Source organism: Canis lupus, chromosome 4 (assembly GCF_011100685.1).
Source record: "Canis lupus familiaris isolate Mischka breed German Shepherd chromosome 4, alternate assembly UU_Cfam_GSD_1.0, whole genome shotgun sequence".
Taxonomy (NCBI): domain Eukaryota; kingdom Metazoa; phylum Chordata; class Mammalia; order Carnivora; family Canidae; genus Canis; species Canis lupus.
The window spans coordinates 82,773,483-82,797,693 of NC_049225.1; the positions used below are offsets into that span (position 1 = coordinate 82,773,483).

Below are 24,211 nucleotides of genomic sequence, written 5' to 3' on the forward strand. Positions count from 1 at the left end.
CTTTATGGTACCCCTGCTTCCATCCTGACTTGACAGTGGTTTTAAATCTAAGCAAAATTATTCAAAAGATTTTCTGACATGAAGAGAATGGTTATGGAATCCTGATGATGCATATTTGTGAAGATTCTGCTATGGGATATTTCAGAGTCTTCATATGAATGAAGTAGAACTAGGTGGACTTTTATCATTCCCTCATTTAGTCACTCAAGAAATATGTATTGAGCATCTCCACAAAATTTCAGGAGACCGGATATTTGAAAATACTAGACTCTATAAAGTATACCCATGGAAGGTTTTTTTGTTTGTTTGTTTGTTTTTTTTTTTAAGGCAAAAGATAAGAAATAGAGACAGAGGGTGCTGATAAACATTAGGTGGTTATTATAAATCAACCAGTCACAAACCACCAGTTCTTATTCTGACATTGGCCATCAAGACCCATGCAATTCGGCTCTAGGTAGTCTCAAAAGAGAAATTCATGGTGGAAATTTCCATGCCCCTTTGGTCATGTGGTGAAACTAGGTTTTCTAACTAGTAAGCTAGTTTAAAACTATTAGTAAATCAAACCACGCTAAGCAACAACAAGAACTATTAGCAAACCAACTATTCTAAGGGTGTAGTTTACTTTAAACAGCACATGATAAAGCTCACCACTTCTATTTTAGCCAGGAATTACAGCCAGATATCCAGGACCCCTGAGACATTGATTTCAGCCCTATACATCGACTCTATCTTGCATTCCTACAATGAGCAAGGCACTCTTTTTCAACCCAGATGACACAGCAGTAAACAAGCCAAATGTCCTTGTCTACCTGGAGAAGACAAAATAAGTTAAACAGATAAATATATATTGATCTAGATAGTAGCGATGCTACATTTAATAATGTAAGAGAGATAAATATGTGTTGTCAGAGGCGATGCAATTGTTATTTTAGATCCAGTGACCAGAAAGACCCAACTTGCAAACATTATATGGTCTTATTCATTTGGGGAATATAAAAAATAGTGAAAGGGAACAAAGGAGAAAGGAGAAAAAAATGAGTGGGAAATATCAGAAAGGGAGACAGAACATGAAAGACTCCTAACTGGGAAACGAACTAGAGGTGGTAGAAAGGGAGGTGGGTGGGGGTGACTGGGTGATGGGCACTGAGGGGGGCACTTGATGGGATGAGCACTGGGTGTTATTCTATATGTTGGCAAATTGAACACCAATAAAAAATAAATTTATTTAAAAAAAAGCAAATAGTGAGAAAAGACATGAGGGAAGTGATGGAGTGTACCTTGCTTTTGTTTGGAGGAAGAGCATTCCAGGCTGAGGAAATAGCAAGGGTAAAGCCCTTGACAGGGGACACACTGGCTTGTTCCAGGAACTGTGAGCAAGACTGTGAAGCCAGAAGCACTTGTCCAATCAGTACAACAGGGAGACTTGAAGTAAAAGAGGGAACCAGAAGCAGGTAATGCAGGGCCTTTGCAGACCCTTGTAAAAAACAAACAAACAAACAAGCAACAAACAAACAAATAAAAAACTGATTTTCCTGAGAGATGGGAACTCACTGGAGGGTTTTGAGTAGAGCAATGTTGTATTTTGACACATATGTTGCTGTGTTTAATAATGAATAGCAGAAGGAGGACAATTTTTATTTGGGAAACTCTAATTCAGATACTGGATAATACTGGTTTGGACTTATAGCCATCTGTAGATCTCAAAAATAATACAGACAGTACCAAAGTACCTCCCAAAGTACCTTCCAGGAGGTTTCAAAATTTAAGTAGCACATTGTGACTCACTAGTAGCCTGTCGTATTTTTACCTTGACCATAACAGAGAATTTTAAAAAATCCATGCTAAAAAAAAACAAAAAAACATGCTGATTGGAAGGATTTATTAAGGCAGGAGAGTTTGATATTATTAAAGTTCAGTAATAATTTATAGCTCTTTGTTATACAGTCCAATATCTTATTGGCCAAGACTTTTTCATTATAAATTTCTAATATTATTTTCTATGCATTTTCAACCATTAATAAAGCAGGAAAGGCAAAATTTAAAATTATAGATATATATTAATATATATTATAGTAATTATTAATATATAATATATCATCCAATGAGGTATTGTTTTAAAGAAATATTTCAGTTAACCAGAGTGTAGCACAAATTAGTTTATAATCATGTACAACCTGGCAATTATTTTAACTTTTTTGATCAGTGTCCTCTTTTCTTCAAAAATGCTTTTTCTTTTCTTCTTCTTCTTTTTTTTTTTTGCATCTATTGAAGTGATCATGTTTTTTACTTGTCTTTAACTGATGTATCACATAGCTGGACTTTTGAATATTGAACCACCTTTGCGTCCCAGGATTAAATCCCACCTGATTGTAGTGAATGATTTTTTTAATATATTTTTGGATTGGCTTTGCTAATATTTTGTTGAGGAATTTTGCATCTATGTTCATCAGAAATTTTGGCCTGTAGTTCTCTCTCTCTCTTGCTTTTTTTTTTTTTTTAAGATTTTATTTATTTATTTATTCATGAGAGACACACAGAGAGAGAGAGGCAGAGACACAGGCAGAGGAAGAAGCAGACTCCATGCAGGGACCCCGAAGTGGGACTCAATCCCGAGTCCCCAGGAACAGGCAGGCCCTGGGCTGAAGGCGACGCTAAACCACTGAGCCACCCGGGCTGCCCTCTCTCTCGCTTTCTATTTGTAGTGTCTTTATCTACTTTTGGTATCGGGGTAATACTGGCCTCATAGGATGAGTTTTTTCCTTCCTTTTGTATTTTTTTTTTTTTTTTGGAACACTTTGAGAAGAATTTCTTTAAATGTTTGGTAGAATTCAGCTGTGAAGCTGTCTGCTCCTGGACTTTTGTTTGATGGGAGTTTTTTGATTACTGATTCAATTTCATTGCTGGTCATCAGTCTGTAATCAAATTTTCTATTTCTTCCTGATTCAGTTTTGGAAGCTTATATATGTTTCTAGGAATTTGCCCATTTCTCCTAGGTTGTCCAATTTGTTGGTATATAGTCTTTCATAATATTCTCTTATAATCTTGTATTTCTGGGAGTATTAGTTATTTCTCTCCTGTACTTCTGATTTTTGCTTGAGTTCTCTCTCTCTCTCTCTCTCTCTCTCTCTCTCTCTCCCTCCTTCCCTCTCCCTCTCCCTCTCCGTCCCCTCTCCTTTGATGAGTCTGGCTATTGGTTTATCAATTTTGTTGATCTTTTCAAAGAACCAGCTCCTGGTTTCATCGATTCAGTCCGTTGTTTTTCTCAGTTTATTTCTGCCCTAATCTTTATTATTTCCTTCTTTCTGTTGGTTTGGGGTTTTGTTCTTTATCTAACATCTTAGGTATAAGTATTCTAGGCTGTTTTAGATTTTTCTTGCTTTTTGAGGTAGGCCTGTACCGCCATAAACGTCTCTCTTAGAACAGCTTTTGTTCCATCCCAAAGATTTTGGACCATTGTGTTTTCATTTGTCTCCGTGTATTTTTCTTTTATTTTTTCCTTCATTTTCTGGCTGACCCATTCATTGCCTAGTAGCTTGTTACTTAGCTTCCATGTATTTGTGGCCTTTCCAGACTTTTTCTTGTGGTTGTTTGATTTCTAATTTCACAATGTTATGGTCAGAAAAGATTTATGGTATGACTTAGATCATTTTGAATTTGTTGAGACATGTTTTGTGGCTTAATATGTGATCCATTCTGGAGAATGTTCCACATGCATTTAAGAAGAATGTGTATTCTGCTGTTTAGAATGGGATGTTCTGAATATATCTGTTAGGTCCATCTTGTCCAATGTATCATTCAAAGCAGTTTCCTTGCTGATATTCTGTTTGCATGATTTATGTAAGTGAAGTGTTAAAGTCACTACTATTATCATATTACCATCAATTATGCTCTTTGTGATTGCTATTAGCTACTTTATATATTTGGGTGCTCCTATGTTGAGTTCATAAATATTCACAATTGTTATTATTTCTTCTTGGATCATTCCTTTTATGATTATATAGTGTCCTTCTTTGTCTCTTGTTAAGTCTGTAAAATCTATTTAGTCTGATATAAATATTGCTACTCTGGTTTTCTTTTCACTTCCATTTGCATGATGTTTTTCTATCCGTTCATTTTCAATCTACATGTGTCCTTAGGTCTGAAATGAGTCTCTTGTAGGCAACATATAGATAGATTTTGCTTTTTTTTTCAATCCATTATGGCACCTTATATATTTTGATTAGAGTGTTTAGTCCATTTACATTCAAAGTAATTATTAATAGGGATGTACCTATTGCTATTCTGTTACTTGTTTTATGATTGTTTCAATAGTTCTTCTCCTTTTCTTTCTTCTCTTGCTCTCTTCTCTCATAGACTGTTGGTTTTCTTTACTGGTATATTTGGATTCTTTTCCCTTTGTTTTTTTGCATATTTATTACTGGCTTTTGATTTGTGGCTACCATTAGTTTTAGTATATAACATTTCTGTACATATCAGTTTATATTAACTTGATGGTCTCTTAAGTTTAAACCCATTTTTTACTCCTCTCCCCCACCCCCATGTTTTAGGTAAATGGTGTCATGCTTTACATCCTTTTATTTGGTGAATCCCTTAGGTAGTTTTCAAAAATATAAAATATATATATATACTTAATTTTTACTACTTTTGTGTTTCCTACTTTTCTTATTCTTGCTTATGGTCTTTCCTTTCCACTCAAAGAGTCATCTTTAACATTTCTTATAGGCCCAGTTTAGTGGTGATGAATTCCTTGAACTTTAGTTGTGTCTGGGAAATTCTTCATCTCTCCTTCTATTCTGAATGATAGTCTTGCTGGATGAAGTATTTTTGGCTTCAGGTTTTTTGTTTTTGTTTGTTTGTTTGTTTGTTTGTTTGTTTCAGCACTTTCAATATAGCACGTCACTTTCCTGTAGCCAGAAGTTTGTACTGAAAAATCAGCTGACAGCCTTATGGGGTTTCCCTTATATATAACGTTTTTTTTTTTTTTTTTTCTTTTCTTTTTTTCTTTTTCTCTTGCTGCTTTTAAATTCTCTCTTTATCATGACTTTTTGCCATTTTAATCATTATCTGATTAGTGTGGCCCTCCTAGAGCTGGTTTTGTTGGGAACTCTGTGTGCAACTTGGATCTAGATTCATCTTTCCTTCCCCAGATTCTGGAAATTTTCTGCTTTTATTTTGTCAAATACATTTTCCGCCCATATTTATTTCTCTTCTTCTGGATCCCTATAATGTGAATGTTATTATACTTGATGGTGTCATTGTTTTCCGTAAGTCCATTCTCTTTATTAATTTTTTTATCCTGTTAAGCTTTATTAATTTGCATTACACTGTCTTCCAGGTCACTGATCTGTTCTTTTGCTTCCTTTAATCTACTAGTTATTCCATCTAGGGTATTTTTAATTTCATTTATTGAGTTCTTTATCTCTGATTGTTTTTTTTGTTTTTTGGTTTTTTTTTATGTTTTCTATTGTTTTGTTAAGGATCTCTCCGAGGTCCTCCACTCTTTTCCCAAATCCAGTGTGTAGCTTTAAGACCATTACTTTAGGGCAGCCCCGGAGGCTCAGCAGTTTAGTGCTGCCTTCAGCCCAGGGCGTGATCCTGGAAACCTGAGATCGAGTCCCACATCGGGCTCCCTGCATAGAGCCTGCTTCTCCTTCTGCCTGTGTCTCTGTCTCTGTCTCTGTCTCTCTCAAATAAATAAATAAAATCTTTTTTTTTTTTTTTTAAGACCATTACTTTAAAATCCCTATTAGGCAGGGGCACTTGAGTGGCTCAGTCAGTTAAGCAGCCAACTCAAGATTTCAGCTCAAGTCGTGATTTCAAAGTCCTGGGATTGAGCCCTGCATTGGGCTCCATGCTCAGAAGGAGTTTGCCTGAGGATTCTCTTTCTTCCTCTCCTTCTGCCCCTCTCTTTGCTTGTGTTCTCTCTCTCTCTCTCTCTCTCTTAAGGAAATACATACTTATTAAAAAAAATCCCTATCAGATATATTATTTATTTCTGTTTTGTTTAAGTCTTTTCCTATGATTTTTGTCCTGCTCTTTTATTTGGGACATATTCCTCTGTCTTCTCATTTGTCAAACTCTCTGTGTCTCTTTTTATGTGTTGGGAAAGTCAGCTTCATCTCCTGCTCTTGAAAGTAGTAGCCTTAAGAAAAAGAGGCCCCATAGTGCTCTGCAGTATAAGGTCCCCTATTCACCAGAACCTGGCACTTCAGGGCCATCTCCTATGTGTGTTGCATGTGCTTTACTGGTGTGCCAGAGCCCCTTTTTTTGCCTTTAGTCCATTAGTCTCCAATGGCTCTCTCTGCCTACTGTGAAGCAGAGTCTGATCTCTGTGTTGTTAATGGACAAGTCTGGGGCCACCTTGGGCTTAAGTTGAATTACATCAGGGGGTTGCCAGAGGTGCAGTAGCACAGAAGTGAAGGACAATGAGTGTTAGCAAGGTTTACATGTGTCTGTTGTATGTGTGTTGGGGGTGGGGGGACCTGGCACTGAGGCCTGGCTGGAGTGGGTGTCTGTAGGATGTATGGGCAGAGTACACTATTAGCAAGGTTTGCAGGGAGTGCTATTGCCTTGCTGGTTCCCAGAGATGTTTGTGTTTTCATTGTGGGGGATGCAGGAGAAAAATAGCACCTGCCATCTCCTTTGTTCTTGGAGAAGTCTTCCAACAACCCCTGCCCCTCCAGCAAAGGCTCTGAGATTAGTAAACAAATCTCTCTCATAAATGTCAGGTGTTTTTCAAACTGCTTCTGGTATGCTATATTTCCCTGGAGCTGTTTGTTGTGCTTTCTCTTTAATGGCAGGGACTCAATTCCTATCACCTCGAGGCTCTCCCAGAGCCAAGCCCGCTTTTATTTATTTATTTATTTATTTATTTATTTATTTATTTAAAGTTCCAGATTTTAAGTGCACGAATGTAAGAACTTGCAAAATTTGGCCCTCTGGTTTTCAAAGCTAATGTTATGGGGATTTGTCCTCTGTGTGGGTTCCCTGGTGTAAGAATCTCTTTCTCTTTTCTTTCTGAGCCACTGTCTACCTCCTGTGGATAGTCCCTTAGTCCAATTAGTCATCACATTTCTACCCTTTCTACCCTCTTCAACATAGCTGCTTCCTTTTTTTCCCCAAGATTTTATTTACTTATTCATGAGAGACAGAGAGACACAGAAAGAGAGATAGAGAGAGAAAGAGAGAGAGAGAGGCAGAGACACCAGGCAGAGGGAGAAGCAGGCTCCCTGTGGGAAGCCCAGTGTGGGACTCAATCTCGGGACCCAGGGACAATGCTTTGAGCCCAAGGCAGACATTCAATCGGACCCAGGGACAATGCTTTGAGCCCAAGGCAGACACTCAATCACTGAGCCACCCAGGCACCCCAACGTAACTTCTTCTATATAGTTAGTTTCAGAGTTTGCTCTGCTAGTTGTTTTCTGGGTTATTTACACCAATGTCACTGTTATGTACAGTTGTCTCGATGGCACAAGTGAGCTTAGGCCCCTCCTATTCTGAAATCTTCCCCAGAAGTCAAATTGTTTCCGTTCTTTATTTTAGTAAATATAGGACTAAAATTTGTGTCCATAGAAATTATGTTCTATTGTCTCTCCACCTACTTTTTATATTAAAAAATCACTTTTGATGTCAGAATCATCTCATAATGAGAATTTTATTAATTGGCACACATACACATTGCTCCAACAAACTTATTTATGCATTGAATTTTTACAAATTTATTAACACTTACTACAAATTTATTAAGGCTTATTCCCTTTCTTCTCTGTTACATCATTTTACAGACTAAAACTATCTGGGAATCATATATTTTGGGTGACTATATGCTATGCCTTGTGAGCTTACATGTTTATATTCCACTTGTAATAAAATTGCACATCCAATATCTTCTGGTTTACATGACATGCATCATTACATGGATTTATCTGCTCTGCAACCAGAATCAATTAAAAATAGATACTAGAAAAATAAATAAATCCATAAGAAAGTATGGAAATGGCAAGTGTGGTATAAGTAGACAAAATAAATTATAAGTTTCTTGGAAATAGAGAAAAATAGTAGAAACTGACTTACAATAATATAATTAAACATAAAACCTCTCAGTCCCAAACAAATTTATGACATGATATATATTTTAAAGACTTATTCATTTATTTTAGAGAGAGATAGAGAGAGCATCCTCAATGTTTAACTGACTGAGCCACCATGCACACCAGGACATAATATTTTTTTAAGTTAGAAGATCCCTTCTCGAAGAAACTGCAAGAGCTCTTCGACTAACAATGATAAGGAAGAGTTATAAAATTAGGTCATGAGATGCTTTACAGAACCAGGAGGGATAGCCAAACTGGCCACCCAGTCATCTTCCCCTATGGACTTAAGGCCACTGCTTGCAGAAATTCACCCTGGGGAAGAATTAAGTCAAAGAACGGTGATATCTAATTGACCCTAGCTTTGATAACAGCTCCCAGACAAAACATACTGAAAACAAATCCCTTTTGTCTATGTCCTACTGATTCAGATAGAGATAGTCGCTGTATTTATTCTTTCAATTATTTACTAAAATATACATATAGATTGAGTGTTTACTAAGTGCAGGGTGCTCTAAGATCTTGCATGTGTCAGCAAGCAAAACAGTCCTTGCCTCCATGGAGCTCTTGTTCAGCAGGGGACAACAAAAACGATCCAAAAGAAAAACAAGTGAATTTTCTCATGTGTTTGAATATTTAGAATGGTAAATACAGAAGAAAAAGTAGTGTTTTGAAAGAGGTTTTTGGTCTACAAGAATTGATGGTAGGGTGTCATGTTAAATAAAGTGATCAGATTAGATCTCAGGGAGAATTTGAAATATTACAAAACATGATGATGATGGAGGAAACTAAACAGATGGCATGGTTATGCAAGATTGTAAATGTATTTACTGCCTCTGAATTATATGCTCAAAAAATGGTTAAAATGAGTGTATACTGGATATATCTAACCACATTTTTTTAAATGAGCTATCAAGCCACAAAAAAGTCACATATAAATCTTACATGTATGTTAATTAATCAACTTGCATAAATTAAAGAAGCCAGTCTGAAAAGGCTACTTACCCTCCGATCCCAATCACATGACATTCTGGAAAAGGCAAAGTACAAAGGTGGTAGAAAGATAAGTGGTAAGTAAAGGTTTAGGGCAAGGAAGGAGAGAGGATTGAATAGGTGGACATGGGATTTATTTTAAGGGAGGTAAAACTATTCTCTATGATACTATAATTGTCGATGCTTCACACTGCCTTTTTCAGAACACTTTACAGTACAAAGAGCGAATCTTAATGTATACACATTTTTAAAAATCATTTGGGAGGTTAAAGAAATTCTAAGATGGATTGCAAACTATCGCAAATATATAAAACAATCTCAATGAAGTAGATGGGGAGAAAAGTTGCTGACCTAAGTAACTTTACAAATAAGTGGAATTTAAAACTAAGACTAGAGAAACTGTATATAAGCAATAAAATTGCATCACAAAGGGTATGGGGTAAAAGTGCTGATGCTGCTATGCATGCATATTAGAAGTGAACAATTAAGTGAATGGATAAGGTGGACTGGGAGCCAAGTTTCTTACAGCTTGAGTGGAACTTCACAGATAAGCAAGGAAAGGAGGCTAGAATGATGTATACAGTAATGGATTAAAGTTGGAGACAGCAGTATGAACTCAGGTATAGCTTCATATATTTAGAGATAGCTACATATAGATAGATATATTATAGACCATGTATATAATAAGGTTAATATATATACAGATATTTTCTTTCTCTGTCAGCAGAGAGGACCTAGAACAAAAACACCAGTAACAATGAATAAACTTAAGTCCAGTTCATTATTTGTAATAGCATTTTCCAATGATAAGAAGCCAGACTTCATGGACACATGAGTGATACTAAAGTGAAACAGGAAATATGTCAGGTGAGTCTGGACCATCTTTCAGTACCAAAGTACTCAAAAATAAACAAGCAGGGGTATCTGGGTAGCTCAGTCGGTTAAGCATCTGCCTTCAGTTCAGATCATGATCTCAGGGTCCTGGGATTGAGTCCCACATCAGGCTCCCTGCTCAGCGGAGAGTCTGCTTTTTCCTCTGCCCCTCCCCTGCTCAAGTTTCTCTCTCTCTCTCTCTCTCTCTCTCTCGTGCACACACACACACACACACACACACACAAATGAACAAATAAAATCTTAAAAAAAGATAAAAATAAACAAGCAAACAAACTATGTTATAGGGATATGTCAAAGAAATACAAGAGTCAACTAAAAGAACCACCAAGGTTCAATTTGAGCAACAGAATAAAAGAAACTTGTATTGAGCTATAAATCAAAGTATAAAATAAATATCTATAAGCCTATAATAATATAAATAAATGATGAATAAGTATATAAGAAAAAGAGAATTCTTCTCTTCAGAAAAATTCCAAAGAATTATTAGACATATTATACCCTTCATCAGAAATTAATATGTCTACTATTGTTTTCTTTCTTTCAATTTTTTCTTCTATTTTTAATTTTTTTTTTTTGTCTTTTGTTGTTTGAAAGAGAGAGAGCACAAGCACAGGAGCAGGTGAAAGGGGCAGAGGGAGAGAGAGAATCTTGCTTGAGCAGACTCCACGCTCAACATAGAGCCTGACCCTCAGCTTGATCTCACAACCCTGAGATCATGACCTGGCTGAAATCATGAGTCAGACACTTAACTGACTGAGCCCCCAGGTGCCCCTGTCTTTTGTGGTTTTATTGAGCATTTTGCATGATTCCATTTTATCTCCTTCTTTAACATACCAGTTGGCTTCAAATTTACAATATACTTTTAAAACTAACCCAAGTCCAATTTAAAATGTCATTATTCTACTTCACAGATAATGCAAGTGACTTATAATAACAAAATAATCCATTTCCTCCCTCTTATCCCTTGAGTCTTTGTTGTCATTTATTTTGCTTATACATAAGCATACCATTATATATAGACAAATAAATATATATTTAAAATACAGATTAAGTATATTGTTATATTTTTAAAAGAAATGTAGATTTAAATTAATTACCTTAAGAAACATGAAAGTTTCCTTCCTTTGTTTATGTGGATATTTCTGACCTATATCATTTTTTTCTTCCTAAAGAATCTCTTTAATTATTTTTTGCAAGGCATATCTACTGATTTTTTCAATTTGAGTAGTAGAATTGGTAGATATCAGATCATATATGAATTTTTAAGTGTAGATGTATAAATAATAATAATCAGCCAAGTAGCAACTAAGTTATACTATCTGATCCTTAATAATTTTCTGTACAAATTTGATATTACTTTATTTTAAAACAATATAAAAACTGAAAAAAGATTATTTGCAGTATTTGTTTTTCAGATTATACTAATTGGCAATTATGTCACACATCTATAAGAATCTTAATTATAGTTAATATACTCTTTCAAATTGTCAAATAATGCATGCAATCCAAAGAAAAGAAAGCAAAACAAACTTTTGAATATTCAAAGTCCTTTACAAAACCAAAATCTAAATGAAGTTATAAACAAAAGTTAAAACGATACTAACCATAAAGCACATTTCCTAACAATAGGTACCAGACACATTTTTTATTGTTGTTGCTTATGAAAGCACAATGCATTCAAAACAAATAATACATTTAAAATAAATAATAAATAATGCCACCTTTAAACATATAAATGGAAAATATTTGTTTTACCCAGAGATACTTGAGGAATTTGAGCATGTATGTTTTCTCTTTTGGATCCACAAATACACAAGAATTTATTTAAATCTGTAGATTGATTAAATGAATAAATTCAGAAATACAGATGCACTAAATCATCACCAAACACATAATCTTAAATCTGAGATAACAGAACAGAAAAACAATTATATTTTCATTTCCTTAGATACAGTCTTATATGACAATATAGCCAAAATCTTTACACTAAGTTAGCAAGGCCAAAGGAAATTAAAATGATGACTAGAGGAGACTAATCATGATATATTAAGGATTGTCTTAGATAACCATAATGTGCAGGTCATGGAAAAAATAAAAGTTATTTTCAAATGAGGATAAATAAGACACATACACATTAATTAAAACATGGTTCACAACAATAGAAACTAAATAATTGACCTGAATATTATCCATCTTTTTTTTTTTTTCTTTCTTTTTAAGAGAAAAAGAGAATGTGCAATAGCAAGGGCAGGGCAGGAGAGGGAAAGAGAGGATCTTCAGCTGAGCATGGATCCCAATGCAGGACTCAATGATCTCATGACCTGAGCCAAAATCAAGAGTCAGACATTTAACTGACTGAGTTGCCCGGGTACCCTAACTGGATATTATCTTTATCTCTTTCTCAGCAAAAAGTTCAACAATACCTTAGTAAAATGAACAAAATACCTTTGGGAAAGTTTTATCATGGAACTATTGCTCAAATGTTAACATGCGAATCAAAAGAAATTCATCTCCCCCTATGTAAATGTGCTTTATTTTTTTTTTTTTAAGATCAAACTCTCAGTTTGGTAAAGTGATTCATATATAAAATGAAGAACAAAAAAAAAATAAAAAATAAAAAATAAAATGAAGAACAGATTATCATATCAAACTAATTCACAAGATGGCAACGAGAATAGTCTTTAATAGTTACAGATAATGTAACACTTGCCTCCTTTATTACCTAAGAAATGCTTGTTCTTTGCATGAGTAACATCGGCCATATGTGTCTATAATTAATTACAAATTACCTACTCAATTGATGATACCTGGTACAGCTGGGTTTTTTTCTGAAACTAATGTTTAAGCATTGAAATATTAATTAATTTCTGTAGCCATATGTATGTTCATATTTTTGTAATGCGCTAGTTTAATTACATGTTGAAAATTTATTCCTTGTTAATCATAAGCATTGATATTTAATCTTAATGAAATTTAAATTCTTACACATAAATGCTACAATTGCTGTTGTTTACTATAATAGTTGGAAGATTTCACGCCTATTGCACTTCCTATCTGTGTAGGGCTTGCAAACTTGTTAGGTACATTAATCAAAAAATTTTATGCCAGCAGAGCCAACCTTGAGAGTCAATATTTGCCTTAATATATTTCATTATTTTTTCTTCCCTGAAAAATATGACACTGTGCAGCAGGCACAGTCCCGTGAAGCATGTCACTAGAAATAAAACTTCTCTGATTATTATTAACAAAACAACTGAAACATGTTTTTCAAAAAGAGAGTTAAAAAGAAGGGAGATTGATTCAATAAGTTGAATAAGACCTAAGTTGGAAAATAGTATGTGCTGAGGCATTGTCCTAGAAACACATAAAAGATGGACTTTAAAATTCAACTTTTATTAGAAAGTTGAACTTTTATTAGAAATCATTAAAAAATAAGCCAAAATTCTCCCCTGGTAATAGCATGTGGACTTTCAAGGTGGAAGGCAAACATTTACTAACAAAAGATGTATATCTACATATTTCATCATGAATTCAACACATTTTGTGCCTTTCAGAAAATGTTCACCAATGATTACATATTATTTCAAGTAAATAAAGTCTTGCTCTTTGGATTGAATATATCGTTCATAAAGCAAGGAAAATTATATTTTATATACTTTTGTTACAAACCAAAAACATATTTTCCATGAATATCTAAGTGTATAAGGATCAAATTAGTACTTGTAATAACATAAACACATGCAATATATATATGTGTATGTGTGTATAGATATATATTAACATACACACAACTGTGTATCATATAATTAATCAATAAATAAACATGGATCAAATAATTAATCAATACAATAAGAACTAACTACTTACTGCTTTCGGATCACTAAGGAGTTGAGTGTTGAATGGCTGGGCATCCAAGGAAGCTAGTTTTTTGTTTAAAGTTCCTCTGGGATCTTTGGAAGGAGGTAAGAAGGTTCAGCATAGATCCATATAACTATAATAGAAATTGAATTCTGTGTCAAACATCTCCTGATGAAAACAGCAATGATTAGGATTTTTTTAAAAGCTACTCTAGGTGGAATGAATGGCACATGTGACAGATTGGACTCTGCAGAAAAGTCCAGTTAACCTGAAAACATAGTAATAGTAACTGTCAAAAATGAAATATGGAGGGACACCAGGGTGGCTCAGTGGTTTAGCACCTGCCTTTGGCTCAGGGTGTCATCCTGGAGTCCCAGGATCTAGTCCCATGTTGGGCTCCCTACATGGGAGCCTGCTTCTCCATCTGCCTATGTCTCTGCTTCTCTCTCTGTTTCATGAATAAATAAATATTTTTTAAATGAAATATGGAGAAAATATAGAGAAAGGAAGAGGAAAAGGATACAGAAAAATAACTGGACACATTGGAGTGAACCAATGTTATTGGAGACATTCAAGAAAAAGAGAAAAGGAAGCAGAGAAACACAGTACATCTGAAGAAAAAAATGGCTGAAAATGTTTTGCATTGATTAAAGTTATAATTTCATTTATTCAATAAGCCCATTGAATTCCAAACAAAAAAGATATGAAGAAAATAAATATGATCAAATAGATCAAAACTAGCAGTCAACAGAAAATCTTAAAAGCAGATAGAGGGGGAAAAAAAAAAGGACATATTTAATAGAAAGGAACAGAAATAAGAATGAGAGGGATCCCTGGGTGGCTCAGTGGTTGAGTGCCTGCCTTCGGCCCAGGGCCTGATTCTGGAGTCCCAGGATCGATTCCCACATCAGGCTCCCTGCATGGAACCTGCTTCTCACTCTGCCTGTGTCTCTGCCTCTGTGTGTGTGTGTCTCATGAATAAGTAAATAAAATCTTAAAAAAAAAAAAAAAAAAGAAATAAGAATGAGAGATGTCAGTTTAGAAAAACATACAAATAAGAGGTCAGTTAGGTGGGGTTATTTAAAATTCTGGAAGTAAAAAAAAAAAACTAGATTTCTGTACCCAGTAAAAATTTCTTTCAAAAAATTTGTGTGTAGACATGTTAAATACCAAAAAAAGCTAAAATAATTCTTCACCTGCATACGACGTGAAAAACTAGAAGAAGTAATAATGATGTCAGATGTATCAGATGTAAATATGCACCAAACCAATGGAATTAGAGCACCAAAAATGATAACTGTATTAACAAATACATGATATTTTTCTACTTATTAACATTTTAGTTTTATAATTCAGATAACAACGCTTAAACAAAATAATAATGTACCTTGAAGTTTATAACACATGCAGAAGTAAAATATATGACAATAGAACAAAATAACAGACTGGAGAATTAGAAGCATGCTATTAGGAGTTTTCATTATATACATAAGTAATCTAATGTCACATGAAGTTAGACTTCAGTAAGTTAAAGTTTCATACTACAAATCCTAAAATCATTACTAAAATACAAGCAGTATCAAATTATAATAGCCAAAGAAAGGAGATAAAAAGGAAATCCAAAAAATAATCAGTTCAGAAGCAGGCATAAGGAAATGAAAGAAAGTTCACGGCCTCCCGGAGCAGAAGCAGAGGAGTGGAAGGCTCCACAGAAGCTGAGCTGTAACTGACTGACAAATGCTGAAGGCTCAGTGTGAACAGCTCTAGTGTTAAAAATGTTAGGCGGACTCAGTCACAAGGCATCCCCTGGAATTTTGTAAGATTTATCTCCAAGAGCTCAACCTGGTTGCCACAGTAAATATCAGAAAACACAAACAAAAGTAAAAGCCTTGTGTTCCCAGCAAGGGAGGGGATGAAGGAACCTTTTTGAAACAAGCCAGACTACCCTACGCTTCTTAACAAAGCCTGCCCTTCGGAGAACTAATTAAGCAGAGCCTAACTTGCTTGGGTATTAACAGAACCTACCTCATCAAGGGAAGGGAAATACCCACCCTCAGTCAGCCCTGCTCATACTCTCTCATGTAAGGATGTGGGAAAACACAGAGAAACACTTGGGAAGTTCAAGTCCAGGGGCACAGGATCACTAAAAACTGAGACTTAATCATAGTTCTTTGGAATGCTTTCCCTGACCTCACATCTCACACCACATTACTAAAGGCCTATTTACAACAGCTCATTTTACACACTAAATCATGCCTGGCTATCAAGAAAAAATTACAAGATACACCAAAGGGCAAAAGTAAAAAAAAAAATGAATAAAACAAACAAACAAACAACAACAACAAAAAAAAAAAAAAAAAAAAAAACCTCAATTTGAAGAGATACAGCAAACATCAGATCCAGACATGGCAGGGGATGTTGGCATTATTATCAGAAAGAGAATTTAAAACAACTGTGATTAATATGCTAAGTGTTTTAATAGATAAAGTAGACTGCATTCAAGACAGATGGGCAATGTAAGCAGAAAGATGGAATTCCAGGAAAGTACCACAAAGAAAAGGTAGAGCTGAAAAACACTCTAACAGAAATGAAGGATTCCTATGATGGGCAAAGTAGGGTAAACAGCTGAAGAAAGAATCTCTAAGCTTGAGAATATGTCAGTAGAAACCCCTAAAACTGAAAAGCAAATAAAACAAAGACTGAAAACAAAACAAAACAAAGTAGAAAACCCAGAATAAAATATCCAAGTAATGTAGAACGATTACAAAAATTATGACATATGTATAACGGGAATACAGAAGGAGAAGAAAAAAAAAAAAAAAACAAAAGAAATAATTGAAACAATTATGACTGAGAACTTCCCACAAATTAATGTCAGATACCAACCACAGAGTTTCAGAGAAGCTCAGAGAACACTAAACAAGACAAAAGGGAAAACAAAACAAAGCAAAACAAAAAACACCAAACCACCGCAACAAAAACTATACTTGGGCATATCATTTTTGAACTACAGTCAATCCAAGATAAAGAAAAAAAAATCCTGAGAATTTCCAGAGGGGTGGAAAAACATTTTATTTATAGAAGAGTAATGTTCCATATTATATCTGACTTCTCAGAAAACATGCAAGCAAGTAGTGAGTGGAGTGAAATATTGAGTGTTGAGAAAAAAAAAAAAAAAACCCACCACTCTGGACTTCCGTGTTTTTCAAAATTAGTTTTGACAAGTGAAGGAGAAATACTTAGACAAAAATCGAATTTGTTGTCAGTAGGCCTCCTTTGCATGTAATGTTAAGTTTTTATTTTTTTAAGGAAGTTGTTTAGCGATAAGGGAAATTATCTGCGTTTCTGACCTACATAAGGAAATATACTACAAAAAAAGAAATATACTGCATTAGATAAAGAATGAGTAAAAGTAAAATAATTATTTTTATTCTTAATTGATCTAATAGATAAGTTTGTGCAGTCATAATTGCAAAAATGCATTCAATTGTGTATATGTATTTATTTATATTTGAAATAGGCTAGAGCACTCTGTTCTTCTTAACAAGATCCCTTTAGTGGAATTAATTAACCAGAGCCTAACTTACTAACTACCTCACCTAGGAGAAGGGAAATACCCAACTCCAGTCAGCTCGAACCATCTTCTTGCCCCTTAGGTGGGACCATTATTATATCTCTCAGAGCATTAGAAATGAGAAATTAAGTATGTATTTGGGATCTTGTTTGATAAAAATAATGTATTGTTACTTATATTTATTTTATATATATATTATATATTTTTTTTGTTTCTTTTGTTTTCTTTTTTCTTTTTTTTTTCTTTTTTTTTTTTTAACAAACGTAATACCATCTTCCTCATGACCTCTTGATTTTATCAGACAGCATTGACATCCTGGATCCTTTGTCCCTCTCCATGAAGCAAGTTAGTTCTTTCTTGAGTTCCAACCCATAATGACTTGTTCCAGATACAGAATTTGCTTTTGTCTCTTCTTTGCCCAGCACTTGTAACCAGTTTTATCCCTTTCCCAAAAGTCTCCTTGCCCGATGACAGAAGCTCCATTCTATGGTCAGGGACCCATAGTTCCCTTGTTATCTTTTGAAAAGAACATATTTTATGCCGGTGTAACCTTAGATTTGTTGCAGCTTTTCAGACCTTTAGGAACAGTAATTACCCTGAGAGTATATACATTACAGAATTAGAGCTTCAGATTCAACATGTGAGTCCCATATCACTTTTTTCCTTCACTTTTCAACACAATAAGACATCTGTGAGTTCAACTGATGCAATTTATAGTAGAATTTGATATTATAACTAACCACTGGTCGGTATAAATTTGAAAGAAATATGCCTAATCACAGTCTGTGTAAACTAGAAATGCTGAAACACATTCCGTGTTACATGTAAGCTTTAAAAAATCAATTTGAAACAAGAGGATAGGGAAAACATTAAGTGATAAATGAGGATTCTCTACATTACCAGGTGGCTAAATAAAGAGATTTCATACTTGGTTGTTATCACTATAAATATGAAAACACTATTTTGGAGGGATATATTATACCAATTTAAGGGAAAGTGATACACCATGGGATAGGATATGAACATTAGATAAGCATGAAAGGCTTTGCTCTTGGAGATAAAGAATATTGGAGGAAGCGCACTGCCCTGGTAATATGGAAGTACCCCATAACATTAAAAAAATAAATGGTAGGTCAATTTGTATGCAGTGACAGTCCTCTAAGGTCATCATCAGATATATTTTGATGGGAATTTACTTGCTGTATTTATTTGTCACGGACTTCTTTTTAAGAAAAAGGAAGAAAGCAATTTTTCTATTACTAGTGGTGTAAGCTGACAACAGGTCCCCTGCAACCTTCATGGTGAATGAGGCAGAAACGCAGCAGCAAACCACTTAAATGATTCACTGAGGGGGATGCATTCTGTTTATATTTATCACTGTTATTTCTCTAAAATGACCTAACTTATTATTCACTGGAGAGAAAGTCCCTAATCAGTTTAAAATTGCCTTGACGTACAAGAGTACTTGCTATATGAGCAGCAGGCGTGGAAGTCAGAATGATTGAGAAAATACGTTTCAAAAACAGCAGGAAGAGAAATTAGGTGGCAGGAATCACGCTTAATTTCCTCACCATGCTCATGAAACTGTTTTTTAATGGTTTCAACTAAGGTATGGAAGCTTCGGCTACTAGAAAATGAGCACGAAACGTCTTTTTATACATGGAACTACGAGAAGAACAAAATAAGAAATTCTATGAGGACAGAGGTGCACATTGCCATAGGAGTTCTCGACAGGCAGTGGTCAGCGAAAGCTAAAGAGAAGAAGTGATAGCTAACTAGGTCACCAAACTATGAAGACGATTTGGCCAACCTTGAAAAGTAGGTTGAAGAAATAGCATTTGAAAAGCTAAGGAGGTGAGAGGCAGGCTGGCACACGTAACAAGTCAAAGGTGTTTGGAAGGATAGGCAGCAAGTCTGCTGGAATGGTGAAGGAGGCTGTCCCTTGAGGACTTGGGATTTTTTTTTTTTTTAATGAAAGTAACTAGAACTTAGGGAAAGGTTTTCATTTAAAAAATATGATAATCATATATATTTTTTAAAAAACCATCTATCTAGCTACCATTAGAAACTAGATTAAAATGGACAAGACCAGGTACAGGGAAACCAAGGAGCGTGTGATTGTAAATCTGGGGACTGAAGAAGTGAGGCCAGTTGGAGAAGGGAACAAAATGCCTGCCTTGCACAGCATGTGCATTCGCAGTGCAAGTCACAGCAGAAGGAAATGAGAAGATGAGCAGTTTTGGAGGTCAGGAACAGAGAGAAGAAATGCTAACTAAGTATGTGTTTTGACATGTTTGATTTAGTGTCATTGTCAAATACCTAAATAGAGATAGAAGTAGTTATCTGGCTATACGGAAGCTCAAGTGTGAGCTCAAAGATGGAGATATAAATTATGATGTCATCATAACAGAGATTAAAAAAAAATCCGTGCTGATTGGAAGGATTTATTAAGGCAGGACAGTTTGATATTATTAAAGTTCAGTAATAATTTATACACACGAATAAAAACTATTCTCTGAAGATTGAAGAGCAGGATGGAATTTTGACCATTAAAATAACTAGTTTAACAGACAAGGGATAAAAAGCACCTGCTCCACAGAAACAGAAAGAGCTAAGTAGGAAGGACAAGAATGCATATAAAGCTGTAGCTTAGGTAACAAATAATCCAAGGTGTTTCCACTTGATAGTGTTTAGCTCCTTTATAAAGTCGCGGAAGTCATCTACAACACCAGGAGAGAAGGGAAAATAAATTTGAAGGAAAAAAAAAAAAGTAGATGGAGGTTGAAATAAATACATGAAGAAGAAACAAGACAGAATTTACCGTTTTTAGTAATTCCAATCCAAGAGTCATTAAAGACCATGAATCAACTGTGACATTTATCGGTTTTTATTGTCACACCAAAAGGATTTTCTCCAGCAATTCTGAAATCCTTGCATGCCGCGGCATAAAAATATGTGAAGCTGTTTTGACAGGATGGTGTAATGTTAAAATGGAGTTGAGAATGCTAGCAAGATGGTCCTTGAAGCAAAGGAAATGAAGTTCAGGACAAAGACACAAAAATAGAGAATTCTGAGATAATTGAAGGAAAGATCAGGAAGTTTCTAGAACACTGACTTTCAATTATTCCTTTTTTTTTTTTTTCATACATTTGTATCACGCGCCCTCACACTTCCCTGACAGACCTTTTGGTTACCAAACCCTGGTATCTTCAAACGTTCACGTTAAGTCTGCTTTTCCTACTATTGTCTCAACATTTGTAGGTGATTTATTCAAGTCGTTTTGGCAAACACGCAACAACAATGACATGATAGTAAGATAACACCTTTAACCTACACATTTTTCTCTTATCTCCACCTGTGCCAAACCCTCCCTCTCTTCTTTTTCCCCATATAACTACTCTTCCTTAAACTCTCATTTTTTTTTTTCCTATGGCACAAATTCTGCTTGAAACACAAAATGGTCTTTCATGTTTCTTACTTTCTAATTATACTCTTAATTATACTCTGTGCAATTCTCGCTGGGAGTTACTCCTGAAAACTATTACCAGTCATATCATAATGGAGCATGTATAGGGGTGTGAAGGGTTTCTGGCTAAAACATCACAACCTTGTTGGCACACACATGCTTTCTAGGAATATTATTATGATTATATATTTCAACAGGTTCTAGTACAATTTTGATGTATTTTGTTTGGTAAAATAGTTCTACCCATATATATTTTCAAATGTGATGTGAAGCAATTATGAATGAACGAATCCGTTTTCTTGTTAGAGAACCGTTATGAACTGATCAGGCTTCCATGACTGGCTTCATTTTTGTGATTAGATCCTTAACGCCTCTTCAGATAGCTGAGGTTCATATGTTTCCTCGGGATATACATTGAGGGGGGTGGAATAACAGCTTTTAATTAAGACAATCTTGTGTAATTTTCACTAGTCATACTAAATGTATAAACAACTTTATTGTTGGAACAATGCATTCTGGAGAGAAAATCTGAAATCTCAGACAAATGCAAATCCATCTGACAAAACGCATATGTCAAACTATATCTTTAATTATCAATGTTTAGCAACAAAACGTATGTCTTTCGAGATCGTTTCTCACACTGAGACAGCTATGTAAAATAGTCTGCTACTTCAAATAATATGGAGATAACCTTGGGATGTTAAGCCTTATTTTAGGAATAAATTTCTGGCTTTGAGGACCTAGAGGGCCTCCTAGGAACAGGAGAGAGAAACCGATCACAATGTTCCAGGTCATCTTATTGGTGCAAAAGGAGAAAAAGCGTGTCACAACTACTAAGTTTAATGCATCCTTGTAACAAAACAAGGAAAGCAAATGTATAAGATATATGAAAATAAAACTTGAGGCGAGAAGGCGAGCTTGAGCAGGGGCTGGGTGGGCACCATGGCCAGGATCACCCCCATCGAGGCGGTGAAGCTAAGATCCAGGTTCTGCAGCAGCAAGCCCATGAGGCAGAGGAGAGGGCCGAGTGCCTGCAGCGGGGAGTAGAGGGGGAAAGGCGGGCCCGGGAGCAGGCTGAGGCTGAGGTGGCCTCCTTGAACCGTAGGATCCAGCTGGCTGAAGAGGAGCTGGACCGTGCCCAGGAGCGTCTGGCCACTGCCCTGCAAAAGCTGGAGGAAGCGGAGAAAGCTGCTGATGAGAGTGAGAGAGGTATGAAGGTTATTGAGAAGCAAGCCTTAAAAGATGAAGAAAAGATGGAACTCCAGGAAATCCAACTCAAAAAGGCCAAGCACATTGCAGAAGAGGCAGACCAGGAGTATGAAGAGGTGGCTAGGAGGTTGGTGATCCTTGAGGGGGGCTTGGAACGTACAGAGGAACGAGCTGAGCTGGCAGAGTCCCGTTGCCGAGAGATGGATGAGCAGATCAGGCTGATGGACCAGCACCTGAAGTGTCTGAGTCCTGCTGAGGAAAAGTACTCTCAAAAGGCAGACACATATGAGGAAGAGATAAGGATTCTCACGGATAAACTCAAGGAGGCAGAGACCCGTGCTGAGTTTGCTGAGAGAGAAGTAGCCAAGCTGGAGAAGACAATTGATGATTTGGAAGACAAGCTGGAATGCACCAAAGAGGAGCACCTGTGTACACCAAGGATGCTGGACCAGACTCTGCTTGACCTCAGTCCCACGTGCCGCCGCTCCTCCCTCTGACCCTGACTCTGCCTGAGGCCCAGCCTGCCCCAAGCTGGCCTTGAAACTGAGGGTGATCTTTAACTGGAAGGCTGCTTTCTCCTTTTGCTGCCTCTCCCACCCCTACCCCTGTGTCTTTTTCACCAAACTGTCTCTGCCTCTCCCTAGAGATGCCAGTTGGGCTTGAGGCTGAGCACCTTTGGGAACAATGTTTAAGGGAACGGGAACGTGAGCACAATCCAAAGTGTCTTTAAAAGCATGTTGCGATGTACACATTTTGTAATTACCTTTTTCGTTGTAGTTGATGTAGCGACATTTGTAAAACATTCCAAATAATTCCACAGTTCTGAAGCAGCAGACTAACCCCTTCCTCCCACTTGGAATGAACTTTTCAGCCGAATGAATACTGCCCTCTCCATAGAGGAAGGAGTGGACAGGGCCCTGCCTTACTGAGAGCCGGGGCCCAGAAAGAGACCCACTCTGGGAGCCTCGTGGCTCTGTCCAAAATACCAGCCAAATTAGAAAGGTGATCCCAGAAGTTGGCCAAAAAAAGTGTGGCTAAGGATTTCAGCTTTAAGGTATCTTTGAGCAACATAATGTTTTTTTTTTTTTTTTTCCATCAGTTGTGACCAAACAAAAATTAAGACGTTGAGACCTCGATCCGAGACCAAATCTCATGACCCTGAGATCATCACCTGAGCCAAAATCAAGAGTGGGCTGTTTAACCAACTGAGCCACCCAGGGGCCTCTAGTTTTACTTAAGGTTAAGTCAGAATGCTTATTCATGATTGAAATACTGAATGAAAATTTGAAAATTAAAGTTAAGAGTCTAATGCATAATAAAAACAATGTAGCGTTCATAATACTTACATAAAAACCTCATTTATATAAAGAAGTAGTAGCGGGTCTGAAAAGACAATGAAACATAGAACATTGTATTGAATCCAAAATTACGAAAAGCTCTTCCAGTTTGATTATATGATAATCGGAGAAAGTATTTACATATAGGTGAACTAATACATTTATAATTCTTAATGACTTCATGACCTGATTCTAGCTCTCTCGCTAATTCCTACATACCCACTGATTTCTTTTTGAAATGATAAAATTGATTCAACTGTTTTCAGTTGCAGAACTATAATATAGTGACTATTTCCAACTACATATTTGGTGATATTTCTATGATATAATATGTAATAATTTAATCGGGGCAGTATTAGACGAAATCAACAACTTTCCCTTTGACACTACTTTTCTACAGGTAGCTGAATAGAGGAAAAATATGGGCTAGATTTTTGGTGAATATTGGGAACATTTGAGAGGCTATTACTTAGACTTTCTTTTGACCTTTAAATAAGTGAAATACATGTAATTTAGAACTTTGCTTCTATGTCTATAATTGACTAGAGTTGTAGTGACTGATATCTTTAGTTAAAAATAAGGAACAGGGGATCCCTGGGTGGCGCAGCGGTTTGGCGCCTGCCTTTGGCCCAGGGCGCGATTCTGGAGACACGGGATCGAATCCCACATCGGGCTCCCGGTGCATGGAGCCTGCTTCTCCCTCTGCCTGTGTCTCTGCCTCTCTCTCTCTCTCTGTGACTGTCATGAATAAATAAATAAAATCTTAAAAAAAATAAAAATAAAAAAAATA

General features: G+C 35.9%; 1 protein-coding gene across 1 annotated transcript; it reads left to right on the forward strand.

The window, feature by feature from the left end:
* Nucleotides 1–21,817: 21,817 nt before the first annotated feature.
* Nucleotides 21,818–22,581, forward strand: LOC489252 (tropomyosin alpha-3 chain-like). Its single transcript, XM_038535476.1, is given in 2 exon segments — nt 21,818–21,848; nt 21,851–22,581. Coding segments are annotated over 2 exon segments (762 nt in total).
* The last annotated feature ends 1,630 nt before the right edge of the window (nt 22,582–24,211 follow it).